Here is a 25,382-nt window from a genome sequence, read left to right on the forward strand (position 1 = left end):
CCAGCCACATCCTTGGGTTCAAGACTTGAACCTTCCCAGTGGTCCATGGAGTCTTCTCGGTCTGACTAAATGGATGTTTCTCCTTTCTCTTCCGCCCCATCCAAACCCTTTCTCGCCTTCTGTTTCACGTAGGCGGCCCTGAGTGGCATCCGATCTTAGAATATTTTCCACTGGGCCAAAGAGATCTGGATGCCCTGTTTCTGGAGTTTCTCCCAAATGGGTTTATAGACCTGCAGAAGGGCCGGGGGGGACAAACCACCAGGAACCCTTCTGCCCTTGCGGTAAATTTCCAGGGTTGCCCACCAGCCACCACCCTGCCCGCACTGGAGCTGCTGAAACTGAGCGAATGCTCCTAATGATCTGTGAATGTATTAATCCTACTTTCTGTTAATTAACAATATGATAAAACCGGCATTTCGTAAGTCGCCGCTTAACACATGTTTTAGCAATTATGTACTTAGTGGTTTGGATTCAGAATGCTAATAGAATAAAATTTTAATGAAGATACCATGCTATGAAAAATGTATTGAGAAGAGTTCAGGTATTACTGCCATTCACGTTGTGGGGGGGCGGGGGGAGGCTCTGTTCGCAGGGTGAATACCCCCCCACCCCACCCCCATCCCCACCCCCAGAGGTCTTGTAAGTACTGTGTGCGCTGAGCCAGGAGAACCCAGGAGATCCTGGGATTTTCAAGTTCTGGGGTATCATGAATATCTCACCTACAGGCACCTCCTTGGGGGTCTGCAAGGGTCCGGCCTTAGCAGGTAGGCACTGAAGGAACCCATCCCCGCCCCCATCCTCTGGCTTTAGTCGCCTCTAAGGAATGACTTCAGAATCAGGGGTCAGGACATTCAGCACCCCTCTTCTTCTTCTAGAGCAGAAGAACATTTTGTGCAGAGAAAACACTCCCAACCCCCCCATAGGTCTCGTTTTTCAATTTATATACATGTACTCTTATGCTAATATCTCCATATTATATACATATATATGTACATAGGAAGATAATAGGATGGGATGCTTTTGAAATAAGCCATATTTAGAATTTTATTTGTTATTAATTCAAATAATTTTTGATGAGAGTAGTATGATCGACTATGCTTTTTTAAAAAATTCTTAATTCAACACTTTGTGATCCAGCTCTAAAGGTTGGATTCTGAGTTTAGCTTATTTTGAGCCTTGGTTTTAATGCCTGTCATAACTGAAAAATACACCCGTCGATACACAAATCTCAGTGGCAGAGGCACATTCTCTGGGCTGACTAAATCATGATACTAATTTTTCAATCCCATCCTCCAATTATGCAAAGGATTTTGTTGAAATTCAGCTGGTAAATTTCCATCTTCCCCGATGTCAATCAGTTTTTCATGCAAACTAATCAAGTGTTGCATTTTTTATATTTTTAACAAATGGGTTCAAAATCCACTGAAATGTTCATTTTTTAAAATAAGTCTTACTGGGAGTTCCCGTGGTGGCTCAGTGGTTAACAAATCCGACTAAGAACCATGAGGTTGTGGGTTCGATCCCTAGCCTTGCTCAGTGGGTTAAGGATCCAGCATTGCCGTGAGCTGTGTTGTAGGTTGCAGATGCAGCTGGGATCTGGCGTTGCTGTGGCTCTGGTGTAGGCCGGTGGCTACAGCTCCAATTGGACCCCTAGCCTGGGAACCTCTATATGCCGCAGGAGCGGCCCTAGAGATGGCAAAAAGACGAAAAGACAAAAAATTAAATAAATAAAATAAAATAAGTCTTACTGTTCTGTTTCCGAGTTTTCAAAGTACGTGGATACACAAGCTTTTGTAAATGACCCAGCCGTGTCATTTTTAGCAACAAATCACAGAACAACTACAATATTTTCCAAACATTTGTTTTCCAAGCGCTTCCTCTAAAGCCCAAAATTCTGTCGAAAAGGTTGAAAAGCAGGTTTTGTTCTTTACTCGCGCAAGTGCTGCTATCCCATCTGATGAGAACATGTTTTGGGGGCGTGATGTGGTAGATGACAAGTTTTGCTAAGTGGTAGGGAAGGGTCAGCTTGCCGTTTTCTGAGAGTGGCACATGCTTATTAGCATTCTCTCCAGTTCAGGTTTTCTTTGCCCATTTTGCTAGAGTTCCTTTATTTCATGCCAGATCACATCATCTCTGTATCCACTTATACATCCTGGTCACACCTGAACAGTCCTGGGTACCAGCGACGCTTGCAGCAGGTGCGTCAATGAAATGTCACTCTGACCTCCCCCCATTGTAGCATTTCCTTTTTTCCCTCCAGGGGTCTATAAAATACAGTCCAAGACAAGTGTCTCTCTGACGTCTGGATATGTGAGGGCAGTAGGACCATTCAATCCATATATTAAATATTGGTGAGGCTGAATATTTTTAGGTGAAAAACAAAAGTAGGCACTTTTGCCTTTTTCCTTTCTTCAGTGTTCCTTAAGCCTAGCTACATCCAAATCACCCGAGGAGACTTTAAAACATACAGATGCAGGAGTTCCCGTTATGGCACAGCGGAAACGAATCCAACGAGCATCCATGAGGTTGCAGGTTCGATCCCTGGCCCCGGTGGGTTAAGGATCTGGCATTGCCGTAAGCTGTGGTGTAGGTGGCAGAGGGGCTCGGATCCCACATTGCCGTGGTTGTGGTGTAGGCTGTCAGCGGTAGCTCCAATTCGACCCTGAGCCTGGAAACTTTCATATACCAAGGGTGCAGCCCTAAAATAAAAAAAAATAAAAAAAAAAAAAACGGATGCTGGGGTCCTACACCAGGCCTCACTCAATTCTGAAAATGAGGCCTGGGCATCAGTGTTTTAAGCATTTTTCCTAAATGATTCTGATGGAAGAAACACAGTTGAGCATCAGTGTGCCAGATGGGTGCTATTTACATTTGCATAAACATCACCTGGGGGATTTGTGAAAATGCAGATTCAGATTCAGGAGGTCCAGGGTCAGGCCTGAGACTCTGCATTTCCAGCAGGTTCCGAGGTGTCCGTGCTGCTGGTTGGTGGAACCCCTTGGGTAGCAAGCCTCCAGCCTGTGTTGCCCTAGCCCCGCCGCTTCTCCTCTCTCTGCCCACCCGGGCCGATGCCTGGGGAGCTAAGGGGCCCTCCGCTTGCTCTTGGCAGAGCCACCACCCCCATCAGGCAGCCTGGGCTGCTGGTCTCAGCTTTTCAGAGAGATCTGCTCTCCAGATGTTAAGAACTGTTCCTTCACAGCCAGAAAAAGGAAAAGAGGCTGGCCCCTACCCTACGGTGGATAAGCGTGTGCATAGGCACCTCCAGGCAGCCATCGACCCCCAAACTCCAGGCAAGCTTACTGGCAGCCTGGCCAGCTGGAGTCCTGGAGATGTGGGCAGAAATGACTCCCCTCCCCCCGCTGGGGGCACAGAGCAGGTGGCAGACCCTGCGGGCGCCCAGCCAGGGTTCTGTCCGTTGGGACTATTCTGAAACCATACTTCATCATAAAAGTCGTATAATTTGTGGTGGCGCTGAGAACTTGCTTCCAAGTTGTGGTTTTTTGATGCCGTTTTGGAACTTTCTCTGAAGCCAGTAATTGTTCCCGGAGAACTTGTTAGAGGGGAGGTGGTGGCATCTTGAGGTGGCTGGGCTCCTCTCAGGGGTCCTCTCTTCCTCTTAGGGTCCGTGGGGTGGGGGGCTACCTCTGCCCCATCCTTGTAGCACAGCAGACAGCAGACTCCAGCCTTCAGGCTTCTGACCCTGGAGTGAACAGAGGGTGCTTGTGGTGCATCAGTGGCCAGGGCGAGGGCTGGCGTGGCTGCCCAGCTCAGCTCGCTCAGGGTCTGCCACTCTAGGATCAGTCCTTTTTTTCTTTTGTCTTTTTAGGGCCGCACCTGTGGCATATGGAGGTTCTCAGGCTAGGGGTCTCATCGGAGCTGCAGCTGCCAGCCTACACCACAGCCACAGCAACGCAGGAACTGAGTGTGTCTGCAGCCAACACCAGCTCACGGCAACACTAGATTCTTCACCCACTGAGCAAGGCCAGGGATCGAACCCGCAAGCTCATGGGTCCTAGTCGAATTCATTTCCGCTGTGCCATGATGGGAACTCCTTTTTTTTTTTAAACTCCAATGATGTAGGGTCTTTTTAAGTAACTGGTTTGCACGAGGATTTTACCATGTGACTTGTTTTTACTTCTCCTTGTCTTGAATCTTCTTCCCACCCTGATGGCAAAGCACACAGGGCAGGCAAAAGTTCCCGGCCAGAGATCAAATGTGCACCCCAGCAGCAACCCGAGCCATAGCAGTACCAAAGCCAGGTCCTTAACCCACAGAGCCACATGGGAACTCCCATGAGCATCTCTTTGATACCCGTGTCAAGTGAATTTTAATAAGTGAGGCTCATGGCAAAGGGCAAAGGCAGGTGTGTCGGGAGAGTAGACGTTGGGCTGGGAGAGAAGCCATAAAAAGTGTCTCGATTGTAGGAGACGTAGCTCGTCCCTGACAGATGTTTTCAAGCAAGCCTCCAGGCTGGTGAGGTGGGGTTTTTTTTTAATTTCCATCTCAGAGAAGGATGCTGAGGGTCAGAGTGACACAGCTGGTCATTGCTGGAGCCAGGATTGGAGCCCCAATCGACCCGACTCCAGAGGCTATACCTGTTCCACCCCCACTTCAGCAGGGGCATGAAGGTGGAGTGAAACTCCACTCTAACCTCCCAGGAGGCTGGAGGGGGAGTGACAGATTTGAAACCTGCTCTGTGAGGGTGAGCCAGGGATCCCCACCCTGGGCACCCACCGCGGTAGAGAAAAGCCTCTAGCCCGTACACCCTCTTCCCTGAGCTCAGAAAGCCCCAGGGTTTCAAAGCCTTGAAGGCCGCGCTCCTGCCTGCCAGTGGAGCCCACCAAAGCCCCCCCACCCCACCCCTCCCCGGCCCTGTGGTTCGCAGAGCAGCCCGGAGGCAGTGCGTCCTCGTGCCCTTGCTCCAGCTGCGCGCACGACCTCGGCTTCCTCCGCCCTGCTGGGCACGCGCGCTGCAGTCCTGGCACCTTCTGCCAGGGTCCTGATCCGAGCCAGTTGTCTAGCGATTTAATTTGGTGAATTTACCACTGCGTCCCAGAGTTTATATTGGCACTTAACAGCAGTAATATGTGTCTCTCTCGCCAAGAACTGACTATTTTCCCGACCAAGATGGAACACCACGCACCAAAAAATAGGTTTTGTGAACTAATCTGCTGCCCTGACAAGTGTCATTCACAGAATCACTGCCACGGAGCGCACTTGGAATGAAATGAGGTTGGGGTTGTCTGGCCTGGATCACAGGTGCTTTTTCCCCCTCAGTTAACAAGAGTCTGGGATGAGACGCCCTTTCGCTGCAGCCGCAGGCACTTTCAAATCACACTATCAGTATTCACGGCAGATTTCCCTCTTAGAAAAATGGTTTGGGGACGGTCTGCGGTATTGCTCTCTCTCTCCCTCTGCCCCACCCGCCTCTCTGAATCTCTTTCTCTCCCTCCCTCCCTCTCTTCTCTTTCTTTTCCATTTTAACCTCCCTCCCTTCCTGGGTGTTGTTTTTTTCAGGACCCCCCACCCACCCACACACACACACACACACTGTAAAGCTCTCTCTACACTCGAATAATTTCACAGACTTGAGGTGACCCTCATCAGAAAAAAAAAAAAAATCTCCCACTGTCTGATTGCCTGTTTGGAATTCTAGAGTTTAATTGCTTTCATATAAGGCTTTGATTTGAGTAAACCACCAAGACCTCTGGGAATGGAAGCAAAACGTCAGTCATTTACACTTTAGTATGAACTGGCTTCCGGTCCTTTCCCGAGTCTGAGAGGCTTCATCTTTGCCCCTGCCTTGGGTGAGGGCTGCCCCTCGGTGAGAGGTCCAGTCGTCCATGAAGGAGATATCAGAGGCTTTTAAGAGCAGCTTCCATCTCCCCCTTCATTTGAGAGAGGAGCTTAGCAATTCTCTTTCCTGAAGAACGTTCTGGATTCTTTTCTACCAAATGGTTTCCACTGGGCTCATCCTGAATTGGGAAACATAAAGCAGAGTCAGACTTGGGTGGGCATCAGAGAGGGGGTTAAAATGCTGATTCCTGGGCCACACCCTCAGCACCCACCTAGGGCAGACAGAGCCCGGGGATCTGCATTTTTGACAAGGCCTTCAGAAAACCCTGCCAAAGGGCCACACGAGAAAGGCTGGTTATAGGCGTATACGCCACTTTCACGAGAAACTTACTTGTCACTTAAGCCCCGATGAAACGCTTGCTGGTTCACGGTTGGCGTCCAACCTTTAGCATTGATGCTTACATTTCAAGGTCAGGTGTTGGCTTGAGCATCCTCAAGCTGAAAAGGAAAGAAAAGCACCTTTCCAGTTGAGAAATTGGCTCCCCTCAGGCAGGTGCCGCCAACATAGCTTAATATTAATTTAGGGAATTCAGTCTTGGGCTGTTCCTCGGCCCTAGATTGGAGTCTGATCGTGCCATTTCTGTCATCTGATTCCCTTCGCACCTGAGATCGCTCCCCTCCCCGCCCCCGCCCCCTCCGCTGGTCCCCGGAGGTGGCAGGAGAGACGCAGGTGCAAGCTGGCTCGCCACGTCGCTTCCCCCTCCTGATGAAGGGGTGTGTGGGAATAAAGTGGCCCACGTCGATTCGCACCGATCCCAGCTCTGCCTGCACGCCAGCCACTTGTAATTCCCCACAGCCCCAGCCGGCTCCGCACGGCAGAAAGAAATATGACCAGGCAAGTTGAGAAAATAAATTAAACTAAGTGTCAACTTTTCTTGTTTCTCTCCTCATTATTAAGAGATGGAATGGGGCTCGTTCATCAAGCAGGGGGAGAAATTAATTGACACGGCTTTAATATCATGATGTCTGGCGTGTCTGGTCACATTCCTTCATTTTTTTTGGAAAGGCATTTTATTATAGTTTACAGCCACCAGCTGCCAAACTACTGCTGTAAACGAGGAAGCAGGTGCATGAGCGATGCCACAGTGGAAGGGCTGCAGTGCCACCCTGAAGGGGACGTGGCAGGGAGGAAAGGCCGGGTTAGAAAGGCCCTCCAGAGAGGCTGGCTCGGGGTCGGGGAGGAGAGAGGGCTGGGTCACGAAGGCTCATCTGCAGTCCATCCCGTCCATCATGGGCTTGTCTGCTGGCCACGGCAGGGGCGGTGGAGCAAGCATCTGCCTCTGATGGCCTCCTGGCCGGCACGCCTTTGTTCTGATCGGCCCTGCGGCTGAGTCCTGTGCCCATCTCGGGTCAGCATGCCTGCCCCCGTTCTTTGTTCTTAATAAGGCCAGGGATGCGAGGGCTTCTCTGTGTTTCCCTCCGGGCGACTGACTCATTAGAGAGCCGTTTGCTGCAAGAGACATCTACTAGCTTTGTGCTTGAGAACCCAGCCCTGCTTCCGGACCCGGAAACATACAGAGGAGACCCTGCCCTGTGCCCATCCTTGGCTAGAACAGCTTGGGCGATATTCCACTTGATTCTTTTTTTTTTTCTTTTTTCTTTTCTTTTTTTCATATTTCATTCTTCCATCTGCACCTGCTACATGTGGAAGTCCCCAGGCTAGGGGTTGAATCAGAGCTGCTGCTGCCAGCCTATGCCACAGCCTACCCTCCCAGCTCCAAGCCGCCTCTGTGACCTACACCACAGCTCATGGCAACATGGGATCCTTAACCCACTAAGTGAGACCAGGGATCAAACCCGCATCCTCATGGATACTAGTTTGGTTCTTTACCTCCTGAGCCACCATGGGAACTCTCCAGTTGTTTTTCTTTATACAGTTCCTCTTGGTGGTTTCATTATGAAAACCCTCGGTGTCCCGTAGCTGCCTTTATATAGTCAGGCTTAATGATGCCAAAGGCAGGGGGAGCGAGTGCTCAGCTGGATGTCTGTCCTGCTGGGTCGTTGGGCTGAGGAGCTGTGGCTCATTTTTGTAGAGGGTCTCGCAGCACCATGTGACAGGGTGGGGTTCCAGCACCAGGCTGCAGGACGTGTTTCAAATCCAGGAGATACTGGGTTTAGAGTCACTCACTTTCGTATGAAGAAAGCAGGCTAGAAAGATCATAGGCGTTCTCCCCGACCCCACCCCTCCCTGCCTGGGACCTCAATTCTTCAGTCCTTAAAGTGGGAGCGGTCGTTCCTACTCCACAGAGGCTAGAGGTGAAGACAGTTATGGAAGGCTGCTCTGTCAGTATAGACAGGCTCTCTCTTGGTCCCATTAGAATGTGGCCTGATAATAAATAACCACTTTTAGGATACCAGGCAGTAGATGTAACTGAAGGAATCCGGCCCCTGGTTTGGGGGAAGCGACATACTTAATCTGGCTGAAATCCACATTAGCGTTCGGGTGTGAGAGCGGCACAGCCAGGACCGCAGCCCCTCCTGCCCAGTCCCTAGTGCCTGGAGATGGTCAGGGATCTAGTGGCAGCTCAGACAGGATTTCACTCATGTCCAGCTAACGCGCAGTGAGTATCCCCAAGGGGCCGCATCCGTCATCGGAAACACATCCTTTCTCTTGGAAAGGCAGCTGGTTCTTCCCCTTAGAACAGATCCATCTTCCAAGTTACAGGGGTTTTTTAGGGCAAACCCAGGATCTGTGAAGCCGCCCCGTCCCGCCAGGCAGAGGGGACCTCCAGACCCCATCCAGGCAGGGTTCCAGGAAAACACTTCCACGCACATGAAAACCAACTTGCCAAACTGGCTGTAGCCCATTGGAGGTAGCCCAGAAATGTTTTGAGTTGGGGATGGGGGAGCCACTGGAGGTAAAGTGTCACAAACGGACACACAGCTCACAGGGGGTGGCTTTGTGCCAAAGCCTGCAGACCACCCTGCTCACCGTGGTCCAGGCTGTCCCCTTCCCAGGTCCCTGGGGCCTCCACATCCATCTTTGAACACGTACTGATCCAGGCCAGGTCCTGATGACCTGCTCCTGAAAAGCAAGGTGGAGTCGTGCCAGGAGCCTGGAGTATGACTTCTGGATTCCACTCCTGCTCTGGCTTCGTGGCCACATGCCTGCGTGGACCAATCCTTTAAGCTGTGCCGACGACAGGGATGGAGGAGCCTGCCCCCGCTGCTCCCCGGGTTGCCTTGGGGACCAGGGAGGATGATGTAGGAGAAGCCTTTTGAAACCGGAGAGTGCTCCCCACGCCCAGACCCAGGGGATCTGTATTTATACTGGAAGCAGCCCACAGATGCTGCCGCTTCCCCCAACACCGGCTTATTAGCCAGACAGGGAGGTTGCGTGGGTTATAAATACACTTGCGTACACATACCTTAAAATCCTCATGGGATACCCAGAATAAATTTGACAGTTGGGCTTTTTTTTTTTTTGCTTTCATTTTTTTCCCCATTAACCAAGTGTGTTAACTCCTGACTTGCATTGATTTTCACTGAAGATGCATTAGCCACTGCGTGATTGCCTATTACTGTTCATTGACCTATATGATAAGAGAAGAAAATTATTTTTGAGGCTAGGAGGGGACCGTTCCCATCTTTCCCTCCCTGACCTAAAAAAGAATTCTTTGTGAATTCACTGTTGGATGTTCCTTAGTGACGGTGTTTGGAGCAGGTCATTTTAATTTTTGAGGTATCTTGTTTTCAGACTTTTCATCGTGTGTGTGTGTGTGTGTGTGTGTGTGTGTGTGTGTGTGTGTGTGTGCATTTCTAGCTTTGTATTATTCAGATGAATATTCAGTTTTGTTCATTTGAATAAAAGAGGGAAAAAAGGTTTGACTGTTAAATGCTTATCGTTTAAGTAGAGCTTACTTGTTAGTTTCCAATAATAGCTTCATTCAGGAGAAGGCTGTAGAATTTCATTTTTAAATGCTCACTGCTAACTGCTCCCCTATTTATGTCCACTTTTAAATCCCCTTTGGTTTGGGGTTAACCTTCCCACCTCCCCTTTGTCCCAGTTTTCCTGACTCCTGGGGGCCCTCAGAAGCGCAGGTGCAGTTAAGGTGGAGACTTCATGAGAGGCCAGGCAGGTGTCCTTTTGCTGATGACAAGCAAGAGGGTTTCTTTGGTGAGCTAGCCTTTTGTCCCCCAAGATTCAGCCTTGGACACTCTCCCCGTGCCCCCCCCCCCCCCGCACCATTTTTTGGTCCCTAGGGCTCCTCTCTCTACTGGAGGGTGGCTCTTGACGTTAAACACCTAGGGAGATGTTTTCTTGGGTGGTGGCTCAGGGTGGCACCTCCTTACGACCTAGGGAGATGAGACACTGAGCAGGGGTGTTCACAGGGGCCCCCAAAAGCCCTTGCTGAAGGGCGAGCCTTTGTAGCCACCATGCATCAAAGTCCTTGCCTTGGCAGAGGCCAGAGCAGCCGCCCCCCACCCCCCATGCACTCCTACCGGGTTCTGCTTGCTTCTTTGAGGCCCACAGAGGTGAAGGGACTCTCCTGGGGCACACAGCTCATTACTAGGTCCTTGCTTTTGAGCGAGGCTCATTGTGTTTCTTTCACTTGGCTGCTACGCCTCTGTTGGACAGGCTTTCATGAAGCTCCATTTCTGATTCTCTGCAAGGCTCTCTTTTGGGAAGAATGCAAGAGAAATAATCAGTTCTACCTCCGCCGTCTCAGGGAGACGCACCCTCCCCGAGTCTTCCCTGTAGAATCGGTACACGGCAATGTTCAAAAACCACGATGCCCTGAAAACATGCTAAGTGACATAAACCAGACACAAAGGGACAAATACGGTATGATTCCAAGCACAAGAAGTACCTCGAATAGGCGAATTCATAGAGATGCCAAGTAGAATAGAGGTGGTGAGAGGCTGAGGGCAGGAGGAGGGAAGAGCTGTTGCTTAAAGGGTACAGAGTTTGGCTCTGGCGTGGTGAAAAGTTCTGGAAATGGTTAGTGGACATGGTTGCACAACAGGAATATACTTAATACCATGAGCTTGTACACTTGAAAATGGTTAAGGTGGTAAATTTTATGTTGCATATATTTTACCCAATAAACAAATTAATTTCAGGGAGTTCCCTGGTGGTCTAGTGGTTAGGATTCGGCACACTCACTGCTTGCAGCCTAGGTTCAACCCTTGGTCTGGGAACTGAGCTCACACATCACACTCCATGCTGTGGCCCTCCCGAAAAAGTATTAAAAAATTAATTTCAAAAACGAAAAGGATTTTGATGCCCAAAAAAAAAAGGATTTTTCCCACCCACCACCCCACCCTTCCCAAATTTCTTACTTCCTCCTTCTGCCCTTCACTCCTCAGTTTAATGTATTTAAGGGGTTGTTAACCACTGAATTACTAATTCATAGTAAATGATAATGTACCCACAAGATAAAAATAATTACATGTTAAGGAATAACACTTATTGATAATTAAGTGTTTCATTGCTTCTTTGCTTTCTCCGAATGGAATAAATCCATATTTTAAACATAATCAATTTTGTGTTCTCTATTCCGGCCAAACAGACAGGTCTGTTGAAACAATATAGCTCTTTAAAATACTGCAAATGAGTCTTGACATTGCCGAATTGTTATGCATCCTAGGCACCTTGGAAATCCAGGCTCTCTCCTTTGATCAGGAAAATCATTTTTTGTGATACTTGAATTTTTGAGTCCTGTGGGGTTAGGGAAGGGACCAGCGGGGAGTCAGAAGCGGAGATGATGCCGCGAGTCCTGCCCCCTCCTTTGTAGCGCAACAGTCTGCATCTTAATTCCCGTCTCCCTGCTTCTGTGCCCCTCTTCCTGTCTCTCAGCAGTGGCGCAAAGTGGGAAATTGGGGCGACGGGGTCCTGAGGGGTTCAGGGGGTTACCGCACGGTGGACCAGGAGGGAGTGGGTTTCAGCAGAAAAGCAGTTTGCTTGGCGGTGAACTCAACCCGTGGCCTCCTCGGGACTAGACTTCCCTGGGCGCAAATGCAGGTCAGGTACATGTGCTCAGCGGCTGGGTGATGGGTGACGTTAAACCACTGTCCTCTGGTTCGTGGGGCAGCGCCCTTGACTGGCACCGACTCGCGCTCTTTCCCGGTGGCAGGGTTGGGTTTGCCTCATCGGTCCACACCCTCCGGATTCATGGCAGGTGAGCGTGTGCTTGGTCTGGCTGGACAGATCGTGAGGGACCCTCCTGCGTGGGGGCCGCCCAAACCTGCACCCTTGCCATCATAGTTTCCCGTGGCTGCCCTTACAAATCACCACCAACTGGGAGGCTTAATGCAACAGAAACGTGTTCCCAGCAGTTCTGGAGGCCAGAATCTGAAGCCGAGGGGTCAGCAGGGCCACGCTCCCTCTGCAGGTTCTGGAGGACAGTTTTTCCTCCACGCAGCTCCTGATGGCTCCGGCATTGCTTGGCTTATGGCCACATCACTCTGGTCTCTGCCTCTGACTTCAGGTGGCCACCTCGCCTCTGTGTCTCAAATCTCCCCTCCCAACCACCCCGTTCTGTCTTGTAAGAACACCTGCCATTGGATAGAGAGCCCGCCTTAATCCACAATGAGATCTTCTTGAGATTTTCTTTTTTTTCCTTTTAGGGCCATACCCACGGCATATGGAGGTTCCCAGGCTAGGGGTCAAATCAGAGCTGCAGCTGCCGGCCACAGCCACAGCCACAGCAATGCTGGATCCGAGCCGCATCTGTGACTTACACCGCCGCTCATGGCAACGCCAGATTCTTAACCCACTGAGCGAGGCCAGGGATCGAGCCCACATCCTCATGGATACTAGCTGCATTCTAAACCTGCTGAGCCACAACAGCAACTCCGTTTCTTGAGATTCTTTTTTTTTTTTTTTCTTTCTTTCTTATTTTTCTATTGTTATTTCCCAACACAATTTTTTTTTCACTGTACAGCATGGGGACCCAGTTACACATATGTGTATACATACTTTTTTTTTATAATTTGTTTTATTTTCCCACTGTACAGCAAGGGGGTCAGGTTATCCTTACATGTATACATTACAATTACATTTTTCCCCCACCCTTTCTTCTGTTGCAACATGAGTATCTAGACAAAGTTCTCAATGCTATTCAGCAGGATCTCCTTATTCTTTTTTTTTTTTTTTTTTTTCCGGTCTTTTGTCTTTTTGTCTGTTGTTGTTGTTGTTGCTGTTGTTGCTATTTCTTGGGCCGCTCCCGCGGCATATGGAGGTTCCCAGGCTAGGGGTTGAGTCGGAGCTGTAGCCACCGGCCTACGCCAGAGCCACAGCAACTTGGGATCTGAGCTGCATCCGCAACCTACACTGCAACTCACACAATGCCGGATCCTTAACCCACTGAGCGAGGGAGGCCAGGGATCGAACCCGCAACCTCATGGTTCCTAGTCGTGTTCGTTAACCACTGAGCCCTGACCGGAAGTCCTGGGTGAATCTGTCTGGACGGGAGGCAGTGACGTGGGTTGGCAAGGTGCTCACATCCCGGAGGAGTGGAAATGGCTCGTCCTGTCATCCTCAGCTGCCAGCCTCCGAGACTCTGTGTGTCAGGGTCTCTGTGCCTCCTGGGGACTCCGAGCGAATGAGGCCCAGCCCTGCCGTTGTCCTCAAAGCCGGTGCTGACAGATTCCTGCATCCTCTGCCAGGCCACCTCACCCTCCCTGACGACCTTTTGAAGGGCACTGCATCTTAATCCCTCCTTCTAAGATCTGGGCTCTAAAAGGGTGGCCAGGAAGGGAATTAACCAAAACAATGCCAGGCCCCCTGTGTGGGCTGCAGGGGTTCCCGCCTGGGTGAGAGTTTGAGGGGTTTGCAGGCCCCTTTGAAGCGGGGTTTGTGGAGCCAACCTAGCAGAGCCCGAAGAGAAAGCATTCAGAGACCCTCCTCTGGGTGCAGCTCGTGTCCAGCTCCGCATATAACATGCGGGACTAGGGCCAACGAGAAGGTCGGGTGTTGCAGCTCTCTCTGCAGAGACCCAGTGTAGAGGGAGGGGGTGTATAAACCCCATGAAAGGTTTTCTCTTGGGCCTCATTTTATACAAAATATTGTGTCTAAGGACAGAGCTTCTCCAGGATGACACTGGGAAAAACATGCCCACCCTGACCCTATGCAGCAAACGCTTATGTCCCCTTCATGGCACGTTTTATGCATCTGTGGTGGGCTGAGCTGGGCTGTGGAGCCTGGGAATACCAGCCTGGTGATTGGCATGTGGTAATTAATTGTATATCATGATAAAGATCATGCTTGCTGGAGGACGCAGGTTCGATCTCTGGCCTCGCTCAGTGGGTTAAGGATCCAGCATTGCCGTGAGCTGTGGTGTAGGTTGCAGACGTGGTTCGGATCCCGTGTTGCTGTGGCTGTGGTGTAAACCAGCAGCCACAGCTCCAATTCGGCCCCTAGCCTAGGAACTTCCATATGCTGGTGCGGCCCTAAAAAGACAAAAAAAAAAAATAATGATTGTGAATTCTGGGGTTGACTGGGCCCTCTTTTGTACTGGAAATTGTTTGAGAGCAGGGAGTGGCCTTCTCCATTCTTTTCCCGGGGAATCGTGCAGATCCCTGGAGCTGCGATGTAGGTGCAGGTGCCCGAGCTCCTATCCTCAGCTCTTCCTTAGAAGGTGGTGGTGGTTCACTGGGAGCTCAGAGAAGAGAATAGACGTGAGAGATTCTGAGCCCAGAGGAGACCCAGAAGCTTGAAAAGGGAGCATCTATCTTTGGACTCCTAGACGGGAAGCACTAATTATCGTAACACAAAAGGAACCCTTCTGATTTTCATGTTCCTAGTCATTGTACCCAGGCTTGTATCTTTGGGGAGGACAGTGTCTTGGCCAGTTTGCACTGCTGTCACAAAGAACCGAGGCTTACAAACCACAGAAATGGATTTCTCGCAGTTCTGGAGGCTGAATGTTCAAGGCCAGGGTGCCAGCGTGGCCAGTTTCCCTTTTCCTGGTTTACGAATGGTTGTCTTTTCCTTGCACCCTCTGTGGCTGAGCGCAGAGGGAAATCGGGTTCTCTTGCGTCTTAGATGAGGGCACCATTCCCGAGGCTTCCACCCTCAGTCTCCCGAAGGCCAGACAGCCCCCAGCAGAGATCTGGGTTGTGACCCGAGGGGGCACCCCCTTCCTCCAGTCCGGTCTCACCACCTGAATTTGCAGGTGCAAATCTCTAGGCTTGGGATGGGCGGGGGGTGCTTCCCAGGTATGACATTTAAGTTCGAGGCAAAGTCAGAACTGGAATCCAGGTCTGCTGTCTCCCCGTCAGGGGGTCTGCACTCCTGCATGTGGTCACCGCAGCATCGTTTCCTCCGAAGCGGGATGCGGTCCCGTGAGTGGGTCCGGGTGTCAAAACGGGACTTACCTACCCAGTGGGGTCCCAGAGGGGGCAGCGTGCTGGAGCCCCCTGTTGGGGGCGGGAGGAGAAGAACAAGAGGGGCGGGAGGGTAGCAAGGGGGCACTCAGGAGGCTGAGCAGCGGTGATCTGCCAAAATTCTTCAGTGTGGCTTGTCTAGCAAAGCTGGTCTCCAGCCGAGTAAATACAGTGCATAGCTGACGGGCTGACAGCAGGCATCAAACAGTCTTAAACTGCCCCAAATCCACCGCGCTTTTGAAGCAGCAGTAGAAAAAGGATGCCTGCGCAGAACAGAGGCCCGAAACTTTTAATAGTTTCTTCCAGGCCTCAGGATGTCCTGATGAGGTATTAGAGGAAGTCATTCAGGAAGAAAAGGACAAATAACCACCTCCATCTGGAGGCCGACCCAAGGGCTGCCCAGCCCAGCGCCGAAAGGGCAAGCGGCCCCGCGGTGATCCCGCCACCGTGGTCCCCCACCCACCGGCCTCCTGCCTGCCAGCCGCGGGCACTGACCCTTGTCAATAACAGACAAGTAAATTTCTTGTTGGCTTCGGGGCAGATGTAAACCACAGGCGCCCGCCTCCTGGGGGTGAAATCATTAACTTTTCCTTACTGTTAGACGGGTGCTCCGTACAAATTAGAAATCATTTCCTCGCGCTGGAGGCCTTTCCTGGGGACCCATCTCCCTACCCTCCTCCCCAGGGCCTGTCACCACCGCAGGACATCCGAGGAAGACGGGCGGGCCGAAGGGAACTGAACTCACCTCTCCTCTCTGTCCTCCTTTTTCCTTTAGGGTTTGGCTTTGTCACTTTTGAGAATGAAGATGTGGTGGAGAAAGTCTGTGAGATTCATTTCCATGAAATCAATAATAAAATGGTAAGTGGGTAGGGGTTGCGCTGAAATGTGACATCTCCGTTCCTCCATCGGCACCCCTTGTCCTGCCCATGCTGCAGCCCCATCATGCGAGAAGGTGGGAGGCAGGGACCAGACTGAGGGTTCAGCCTTGTCAACAGTGGGATTTGACCTGCTTTTTATATCAAAGGCCAAAACGGTTATATTTTCAGTGTTGCTGGCCATGCAACGGACAGTCCAGGTAGTCAGTTCTGCTACTATAGCACAAAAAAATCCGCAGGCGATAAATACATGAGTAAGCAGGGCTGTGTTTCAATAAAGCTTTGTTTAGGGACACTGAAATTGAAACCTCATGGAATTGTCGCATGTCACCAATTTTGATTGATTGATGGACATTTAAAAATGTAAAAACCAGGCCTTGGGCTCTACAAAAGCAGCAGGCGGGGGATGCAGATTGGACCCGTGGGTCATAGTTTGCTGACCCCTGGCTTAGGATATGCATTTGCTGTTTAGCTTGGATTCCGAGGGGGTCTATCTTCCATGTGAAGCTTATTTACCGCCCAAAGTATTTCTCTCTTTGGGTCCGGCTGGGTAGTCAGTGTTTTCCCCTTCTGATCAACTAGAGAGTTTTACTGTCATGACCAGCTGCTCTGACCTCCTTTTGGCTTTTTAGAGTCCCTTGTCCTGGCAGGGCACCCTCAGCAGGAAGAGGGTTGGATCATTGGTCTGGGGAGCCAGGTGCCAGGGAAATGGCCACCAGAGGGCGCCATACCATGTGCATGCTGGCTTGACGTCTCGCTCCTTCTTTCAAATTGAGTAGGTGGGTGAGAACCCCCTTCCCTGTTGGTTCCAGGAAAAAAGCATGGGAGCTCAGTGGGTGTTCCTGGAGCCATCGGCAGGTCCTTTAGAGCCCAAACATTTTGGTTGACCAGCAGCGCCTCCAGCCCCCAAAGAAGAGAGAGAACACGTTTATGTTCCATCACAGCTGAACTTTGATATTTTCTTCCTTTAGTCAAAACATTCCTTGCTTCTGAAACATGCATTTAGAGCCACATTGTATATTGGTCTGATATGTGTTCACCGACTTTAAATTCAATAATAGAGCTTTTAGTGTGGATAAGATCAAAGCAATCTGCTTAGCATGTGGTGCTACAGGCCTGATTCAATATTTGACTTGCTAATTTTTTCCCAGGGCACTAAAATAATATTGGTCGTATTGTTCCTAGCCATCATATGCATCCCAAATGAAAATACTGTTTCTTCGAGTCCTGTGGGTTGGAGGCGTCGGCTCAGGCATTAAAATGGTACAGGGGAGATAAGGGTATAGAAATAACACAGATCCCCACCCAGGCTCTCCACTCCCTTCCCATTGATAGTTCTGTCTTTGGATAGGGTACGGTTGCTATTTTTAAAACTAGAGAGAGGGGGGCTCACAAGGAAACTGCCTCCAGTTCCCCTGAGGCCTTGTCTGTCCCAGCCAGGCCAGCTATTGACAGACTGCACTCAGAGCTGCCTGGGCAGCAGGGGGGGTGGAGGAGGCTGCCCAGGGTGCTGGCAGCCTCCATGCTTGACCTGCCAGGACTTCATGGTTCATCGGGAAGGCCCGATGGACCCTAGCAAGAGACTGCTCTATGCTGCCACAGATGCCTATGTGTGGCCCTTCACTGTGGACTGGCCTGGCGAGCATCCCCAGGCACAACTGGGAAAGGGCTTTCTCCTCCTCTGTCCCCTTGGGGAAACAGAGGCCCAGGGGTATGCTCCAGGGCCACCTGGATGGTGAAGGAGCATTGAGTTGCTGGCTGCCAGGTGGACTGTACAGATAGTTGTTTTAGCTTGGGGGAGGAGGCGGGGAAGTGAAGCCCCAAGGGACACAGAGGACAATCAGAAGGTAGCGTTTCGGCCCCAGAAAGATAACCAGTGGGCTGGCCTGAAGCCAGAGAGGTTTGCAGCTGTGGTTCCCAACCTTTCACGTGTGTCACCTTCTTTTCCACCCAGGTGGAGGTCTGCTGGGGCAGGTGCAGGTGCAGGTAACTGCCTGGTGGGAGGTTTCTATTTTCTTTTGGATCTGGGGCTAGGACTTGTTCTTTAAGAGAGGAAGAAGAGGGAGTTCCCTGGTGGCCTCGCCGTTAAGGATCTGGCATTGTCACCACTGTGGTGGGGGTTCGATCCCTGGCCCAGGACTTCCGTATGCTGCAGGTGCAGCCAAAAAAGAGACAGAGAAGAAGCAGAAGTGGAGGTAGACAAGGGGAATGGGTGGAGGAGTTCCCGTCGTGGCGCAGTGGTTAACGAATCCGACTAGGAACCATAAGGTTGCGGGTTTGATCCCTGCTTGCTCAGTGGGTTAATGATCTGGCGTTGCCTTGAGCTGTGGTGTAGGCCGCAGATGCGGCTCGAATCCCGTGTTGCTGTGGCTCTGGCCTAGGCCGATGGCTACAGCTCTGATTAGACCCCTAGCCTGGGAACCTCCATATGCCAAGGGAGCTGCCCTAGAAAAGGGAAAAAGACAACACCAAAAAAAAAAAAAAAAAAGAATGGGTGGAGGGTGGAGTGGTCAGGATCTCAGAAGCCTATGGAGGCATCTCTCCAGGTGCCCAGTCCAGCCCCACCAGGTACAAGCCCTGCAGGGGAACTTAGAGGTGCTGGGAGAGGGCAGCTATAGGTCACTGCGCTGACCTCCAGGGTAACGGGGCTGGTGGTGACCGCCTCATGAGGTTTCTGAGGCCTGAGGGAGCTCCCACCAGTGAAAGCACAGGGTCGGCTTGATGAAATGAGCTTTTGCCATGGTCCACTTTGTCATCAATGACGGGGCTTCTCCAGCCAGCTCCCTTCCTCTGAAGAAGGGTGGAATTTAAACCCATCGGTAGAGGCGCCTGAATCCTGAACTGCTTTGGATTCAGTGATACCGGTTTATACTTCTGAGGCCCAAAGAAAAGGAAATGAATTTAAACAGCGCTGTGGACAGAATTCAAATGAGTGCTCGCAGACTCTGAGACTCGGAGACCGCCAAGCAGGAACACGGGCGCTTGTGAGAATGTGCGTGGGAGTGTTTTGCAAACTGGACCGGGCTGCAGAACTGCAAAGACACATCTCCTGGAAGTCTCGCCGTCGTTCTATTAATTCAGCAGGAACAGAGAGCTGCCTCCCACCCCCAGCCCCCCAGAGCACCTGGCGCTCCCGTTTTCTTATAGTCATAGAGTGCGGGGGGGTCTCACTGATGCTAAGTCACAAACACAGGACCTGAATCCAGCTCTTCTGATTTCTTTCTTTTTTTTTTTTTTTTTAAGGGCTGCACCCACAGCCTATGGAAGTTCCCGGGCTAAGGGGCAAAGTGGAGCTGCAGCTGCCAGCCTACCCCACAGCCACAGCAACACGGGATCCTTAACCTACTGAACAAGGCCAGGAATCGAACCCACATCCTCATGGGTACTAGTCTGATTGATTTCCACTGTACCACGATAGGAACTCCCAGCTCTTCTGAGTCTTAATCCAGTGCCTGGATGCCTGGCACTCAGTAGGTCCTGTATAAATAATTGTAGGGTGAATAACAGATGAGCTGAGAGACCACATGCAGCCCCAGAGCCATTTCCCCGCTAATTTGTTGTCAGTCTCCTGGGCATTTTTTTTTTTTTTTTTTAATGAGGGCCCTTCTCTGACATCCGGGATAGCCAGCAGCAGGCAGGGAATAGGGAAGCCAGGATCATAGGAACTCTGCCTCTGTCCCCAAAAGAGGTCTGGCTTTAAGGAGGTCACCTCCGTGGTGGTGGTGGCAGGGGGATGGGCAGAGAGCCCCCACCCCCACCCCCGCCTCCCGAGATCCCATGCATAGCCGGTATTTTTGAGAGCTGACTCCATCCCCTGCTGAAGGCTCTCTTTATGCATTGCATCTGATTTTCACACACATCTGGTGCGGGTGCTAATTCTTGTCCCCGTTTTACTGATGAGCAAGGTGAGGCCTGAGGCCACAGCATCAGCTAGTAGCACGACCAGATTGCAAGCCCCCAAACCTAAGGTCCAGAGCTCACCTTTGTACCCAGTAGGCTGTCCCCCTTCTCCAGGCTGTAAAGGACTTGAAGGGTCATCTCGCTGGGCTCCAGCCTTCCGAGGCCACTGACCACCCCGTCCCAGTCAACCATGCTATGGTTCCACATTCTCCCAAGAGAATGGCAGAGAACATGGAGTTCCCGTCGTGGCTCAGTGGTTAATGAATCTGACTAGGAACCATGAGGTTGCGGGTTCGATCCCTGGCCTTGCTCAGTGGGTAAAGGATCCGGCGTTGCCGTGAGCTGTGGTGTAGGTCGAAGACGAGGCTTGGAGCCCGCATTGCTGTGGCTCTGGCGTAGGCTGGTGGCTACAGCTCCGATTAGACCCCTAGCCTGGGAACCACCATATGCCACAGGAGCGGCCCTAGAAAAGGCAAAAAAGACCAAAAAAAAAAAAAAAAAAAAAAAAAAAAGAGAGAGAGAGAGAGAGAGAGAATAGCAGAGAACATGGGCTCACGCAGGCCCAGATTCTCAGCTGGGAAGAAGGGCCAAGCTCCTAAGAGTCCCCTTTGGCCCCAGGCCTTTTCCCCACCCCCAGAGGCAGGTGAGCCAAGGGCCTGGCCTCCACCCTGAGCTCAGGGCCCAACCCACATGCCTCAGCCCCTTCCTCCCACCTGGCACCATCAGAGTCAAGCGCCAGCTTGACTTCTCAGTAAACACACAGATGTGCACGCGGAGGCACCTGTGACCACCAGGCAGGGCCCCTCCACAGTCACGATGCCACCCTCCCACCACCGGCCCTGATTGAAGCAGCGGGGACATTTGCTTGATTAGTCACCAGCCCAGCCTCCCAAGGCCTCCTGGCAGCTGCAGGGAGGGAGGGAGGCAGGAATTGACAGAGACCTGCCCTGGGCCTCCGCAGAGGCCTGGCTCAGTCCCCACCTCAAAGGAGTCAAGAGGAAGGTGACTCCAGGTGAGGGCTTGGGGTACAGTTAGAAAGGTGTCTGCCAAAAAAAACCAAAACAAAACAAAACAAGAAAACCCTAACTAAATAAATAAAAGAGTTCCCGTGGTGGCTCAGCGGTAACAAACCCAACCACTATCCATGAGGGCGCAGGTTGGTTGGATCCCTGGCCTCGCTCAGTGGGTTAAGGATCCAGCGTTGTCGTGAGCTGTGGTGTAGGTCGCAGGTCCCATGTTCCTGTGGCTGTGGTGCAGGCCGGTGGCTACAGCTCCGATTCGACCCCTAGCCTGGGAAAAAAATAAAGGTGCCTGGTGGGGACCCCTTGGGTAAAGCCTTTCCCCACCCCTGACCCGGAGCAGGGCCTCGGCATCCACCAGGCACTGTGACAGCAGTTTACACACAGGTGTGGCCATTGTGCCCTAGAGGAGCCACTGGAGCTGAGAGTCATCCTGGAGGGACTTCCCCAGTCCATGGCTCGAGGGAGCGGAGCTGGGGTTTGAACTTGTGTCATTCTGGCTCCAGCCCTGGGTTCCTCCCGCTATACCCTGCCGCCACCTTAGACATCTCTCATTTTGAAAACGCTGGATTGATCTGACTGGTGAGGATAAGGACGAGTTTTTATTTGCTGTATATGAGGGTTAGTATAGGATTCCTTTCAAAAAGTTTGCTGTTGTTGTTCCTTTACGGTGACCCCATTGATGAAAATTGCTAAGCAGTTTGCAAGCTTGTTAGGAATGCAGAGTGTCAGGCCCCACCTCTGATGTACTGAATCTGAATCTGCATTTGGACAAATGCACAGTGACTTGTAGGCACGTTCAAGTCTGAGACGCACCAGCGAGAGTTACTGCTAGTGAGATAGCGGGGGAGTTTGGGTCATAAATCAGGCATCCGGTGTCAGGAAGAAGGGCCCCAGGAGTGAGGGGCCCGAGCGGGGTCAGCCTGGCCAGCCTGGGACTCCGGGCACCACTGCACACTGGCTGCATGGTCGGAGGCCAGACCTCCTCCCAAGGAAGCAGCTCTCAGCTGCCCAGGGTCTCCCCTCTGACTGGGGTCTCGGAGCATTGACTGCAGGTGTGTGAGGCTCGTCCACTGGCTGATGGGCTGGATCTTCAAGTGATGTCACATGTCCTTGTCCCCAAGTCGAGATCTGCTGGGTCATTTAAAAGCACCCAGGACTTTGGAACACGTGAGCCCTCGCCTTAATCCCAGACCCACCACTGATTATTCTGGGACCCTGCGAGTACCCCACCTGTCTGTTCCCGTTTCCCCCTCCAAAAGATGGAGCAGGTGATGGCCACTGCCCTTGGCAGCTTAAGGAAGTCCCAGTTCAGTCCCTGGCCCTCGAAGGGTTTGTTTGGCCTGCCCTGTTGTCGGGCATATAATCTCGTAGCCTTGAAGAAATCAGCCCTCCTGAAAACCCGCTTAGTAACTGCAAGTTTTCTCCATTTGGCCTAAGCCAGACGTACACCAATAAATTTTTGGTAGGAGTTGCTGCTGTGACGCAGCAGGATCTGTGGCATCTCTGGAGCGCTGGGTTGCAGGTTTGACCCCCCCCCCCGGCCTGGCACAGTGGGTTAAGGATCCAGCATTGCTGCTGTGTAGATTACAAACGCAGCTCAGATCTGATCCCTGGCCCGAAAGCTCCATGTGCCGCAGAGTGGCCAAAAAAGAAAGAAAAATGAATGAATAACCTTTGTGTAAAGATAAATATGGATGGTAAATATTTTAGGCCTCCAAGGTTCCATGTCTCTGCCACAACTACTTAACTCTGCTGTCACAGTGCAAAAAGCAGCCACAGATAACCTGTAAATGGTGGGCCTGTATGTTCAAATAAAACCTTACTTACAAAAGCAAGAGGCAACGGGGTTTGGCCCGTGGGCCAGAGTTTCCAGCCTCTGGTCTCAAGGGTCGCACAGGCAGCCTGCTTATCTCGATGGATCCAAGGAAAGCAGTCACCCAGGTTCACTCCTAGCGAGTCAGCAGTTTCACTAGTTGGAGGGAGGGGACCGTGCGAGGGGACAGCAAACAGATGCCTGGCTTTGGGTAGCAGCCTGCAGAAAGTAGCAGTGCCTCCGTTCTTAGGGGCCTCCAAGAGCTGAGCAGGAGAGGAGTGAAGGAACATTCCGAGTGGGCCGCTGCCAACCGGAGAGGCCTTCCCAACAGCGGTGCCCCTGCCAAAGGCCCCACGATGTGGCCACTGATTGCCACTCACTGTGACCGTGGGCAAGTTACTCGGCTTCTGTGCTTGGGCGCCCCGCTCTGTAAGACAGGGAGTGTGGCCCCTCCCATAGAGACTGCTGGACCGAGGGCTTGGGAAGGATTTTACCTGGCCATGGCACGCTCTACCTAAGCAAGAGGTCTTCTTACTATTGCTGTCATCACTGTCACTGTCGTTACTCTTAGACTCATTTTATGGAACCAGGATGTAGTCCTAAGGTAAGGTGGTCCTGGATGGATCATAGGCAGTATGATGCAGGTATGCACACCTGGGCAGATCTGAGTCTCCAGGGCAGGAGGAAGTGAGGTGGGTGTTCTTTTTTTTTTTTTTTTTTTTTTTTGTCTTTTTGCCTTTTCTAGGGCCGCTCCTCGGCATATGGAGGTTCCCAGGCTAGAGGTCTAATCAGAGCTGTAGCCGCTGGCCTATGCCAGAGCCACAGCAACGAGTGATCTGAGCTGCGTCTGCGACCTACACCACAGCTCACAGCAACGCCGGATCCTTCACCCACTGAGCAAGGCCAGGGACCGAACCCGCAACCTCATGGTTCCTAGTCAGATTCGTTAACCACTGCGCCACAATGGGAACTCCAAGGTGGGTGTTCTGGATGCTCCAGCTGTCAGTGGTCCTGCAGGAGAAGGGAAGGCAGGCAGCCTTTGGGCAGAGCAGAAGGGACTCTGGCACATGGGATTTTCTCGGTCCCAGGGAAGCTGACTCAGGGCTTTGGGCTGAACCATCCTTTGGGGAGGTTGGTTCTGAAAACTCCACTTCTGAGGTCAAAGCCTGGTGGGGTCTCAGGCCTGCCACCTTCAGCTGAGGCCGACTTGAGGGATGAACCCCTAGAATGGGGGTTTCTGGGTGGAAAGGGGCAGGAGAACAAGCAAGCAGGAGGGCCCTGGGTTGGTCTCTGAGACTCGGGGCTGTGATGCTGGGCCATGCGGTCCACGGAGGCCCCAGGCTGGGGTTGGCAGGGGGTGCTGCCCCCCTCGCAGGCCCCAGTGACCTGGCAGGCGTCCCCTCCCTCCAGCTGCCCCTCCTCAGCCCTGGAGCTGCCAAAAGTGAGGGGCAGGGGGTGGGGTAGTGTGGGTGAGATTAACTAGGCTTCTGTGTTCACCGTCCCATTTGTAGCATCATTCTCACTCGTAAGCTAATTTTAGCCATCCATTCTGCTTCTGTTACCATTTATAAAATGAGAATGTCAAATGCAGTATTAAACAAGCAGGATGAAGGCAAAAAAAAAAAAGGAAATGCCAGAGAGGCACTTAATAAATGAATCTCATGTTTACGTGGGAGAGGGGAGGGGGGGAGGGCTTCCACCCCATCCCGCGTCCCATCGCACACATGCACATAGGCATCCATACAGGCCGTTCGTGCACCAGCTCCGTGCGCTCGCCCAGAGGGATCTCTGGGTGGGGGGAGGAAGGGGAGGCTGCAGGGGTTGGGTGGTAAATGTTTGTTGCTCTTTAGGCAGAAGCAGTTTGGCCTGCAGGGAGGTGGCCTCCCCCATGCTTGAGTGCTGGCTCCTTTGCCCTTCATCTGTCCTCTGGTGAGGTCGCGGCAGGGGGCTGCGAAGAGCGGAGCATCCTTCTCAGTATCCCTGTGCCCAGGGCCTGTGAGCTTTGCCCCGTGTGCTGCCCCTGCCTCCCCGTACATACCACCCATGGGCTGCAGGGTGGAGACGCCTCAACGAGGCTGCCCCTTCTCTGGCTCCTGCTTTTCCTTCCACTCACCTGCGCTGCCAGACTTCCTGGGGACGTGCGCTAATGCTCAAGCCCCTCTTTTATGTTCTTCTCTTGGGAATTGAGCCGTGAAGTGAGGCCCAGGCAGGGTCTCTGGCAGAGCCCACCACAGACTGGCGTAAACGCGCTGCTTGTGGCAGGACTTGAGCACCTGCTGGAGGCCGAGGGTTCTCTTCACTTTGAAATGCCCTTGCAGGTTCCAGAAATAAAAAGAACAGCTGCTGCTGCCACCATCAGCTTTTTCCCCAAATAGTGCAACCTGGGAAGCTCCCTCGGCGCACCTTGCTGATGAAAGCAGGAAGAGGGGCCTGCCCAGCCAGCAGGTTGGGAAGATAATCAGAAGCAGTCGGCCCGGATCTATTGGGAAGAAGGCACTCCCCCGCCCGCCCCCCACTCTGCTCCCAGGCTTGGGATTTACGTTTTAAGCACAGATGGGAGCTGGCTTTGTCACCTGGAAAGGCTCA

At 52.0% G+C, this 25,382-nt stretch overlaps 1 protein-coding gene across 24 annotated transcripts in view; it reads left to right on the forward strand.

Moving 5' to 3' along the window:
• The window catches only part of MSI2 (musashi RNA binding protein 2), a 438,300-nt gene that overhangs the window by 336,425 nt on the left and 76,493 nt on the right, over nt 1–25,382 (forward strand). For all 24 annotated transcript variants that reach the window (XR_002336815.2, XR_002336816.2, XM_021066169.2 and 21 more), the window contains one exon: nt 15,962–16,044. Coding sequence is in view for 22 of the 24 variants with exons in the window: in XM_021066169.2 (XP_020921828.1) it covers nt 15,962–16,044 (83 nt within the window). In the remaining 2 variants the exon portion in view is untranslated. The remainder of the gene's footprint in view (nt 1–15,961; nt 16,045–25,382) is intronic.

This window comes from Sus scrofa, chromosome 12 (genome assembly GCF_054392235.1).
Source record: "Sus scrofa isolate SSC_HxYL_T2T_F1_AM1 chromosome 12, Sscrofa_HxYL_maternal_Yorkshire_Landrace_v2.0, whole genome shotgun sequence".
NCBI classification, from domain to species: Eukaryota; Metazoa; Chordata; class Mammalia; order Artiodactyla; family Suidae; genus Sus; species Sus scrofa.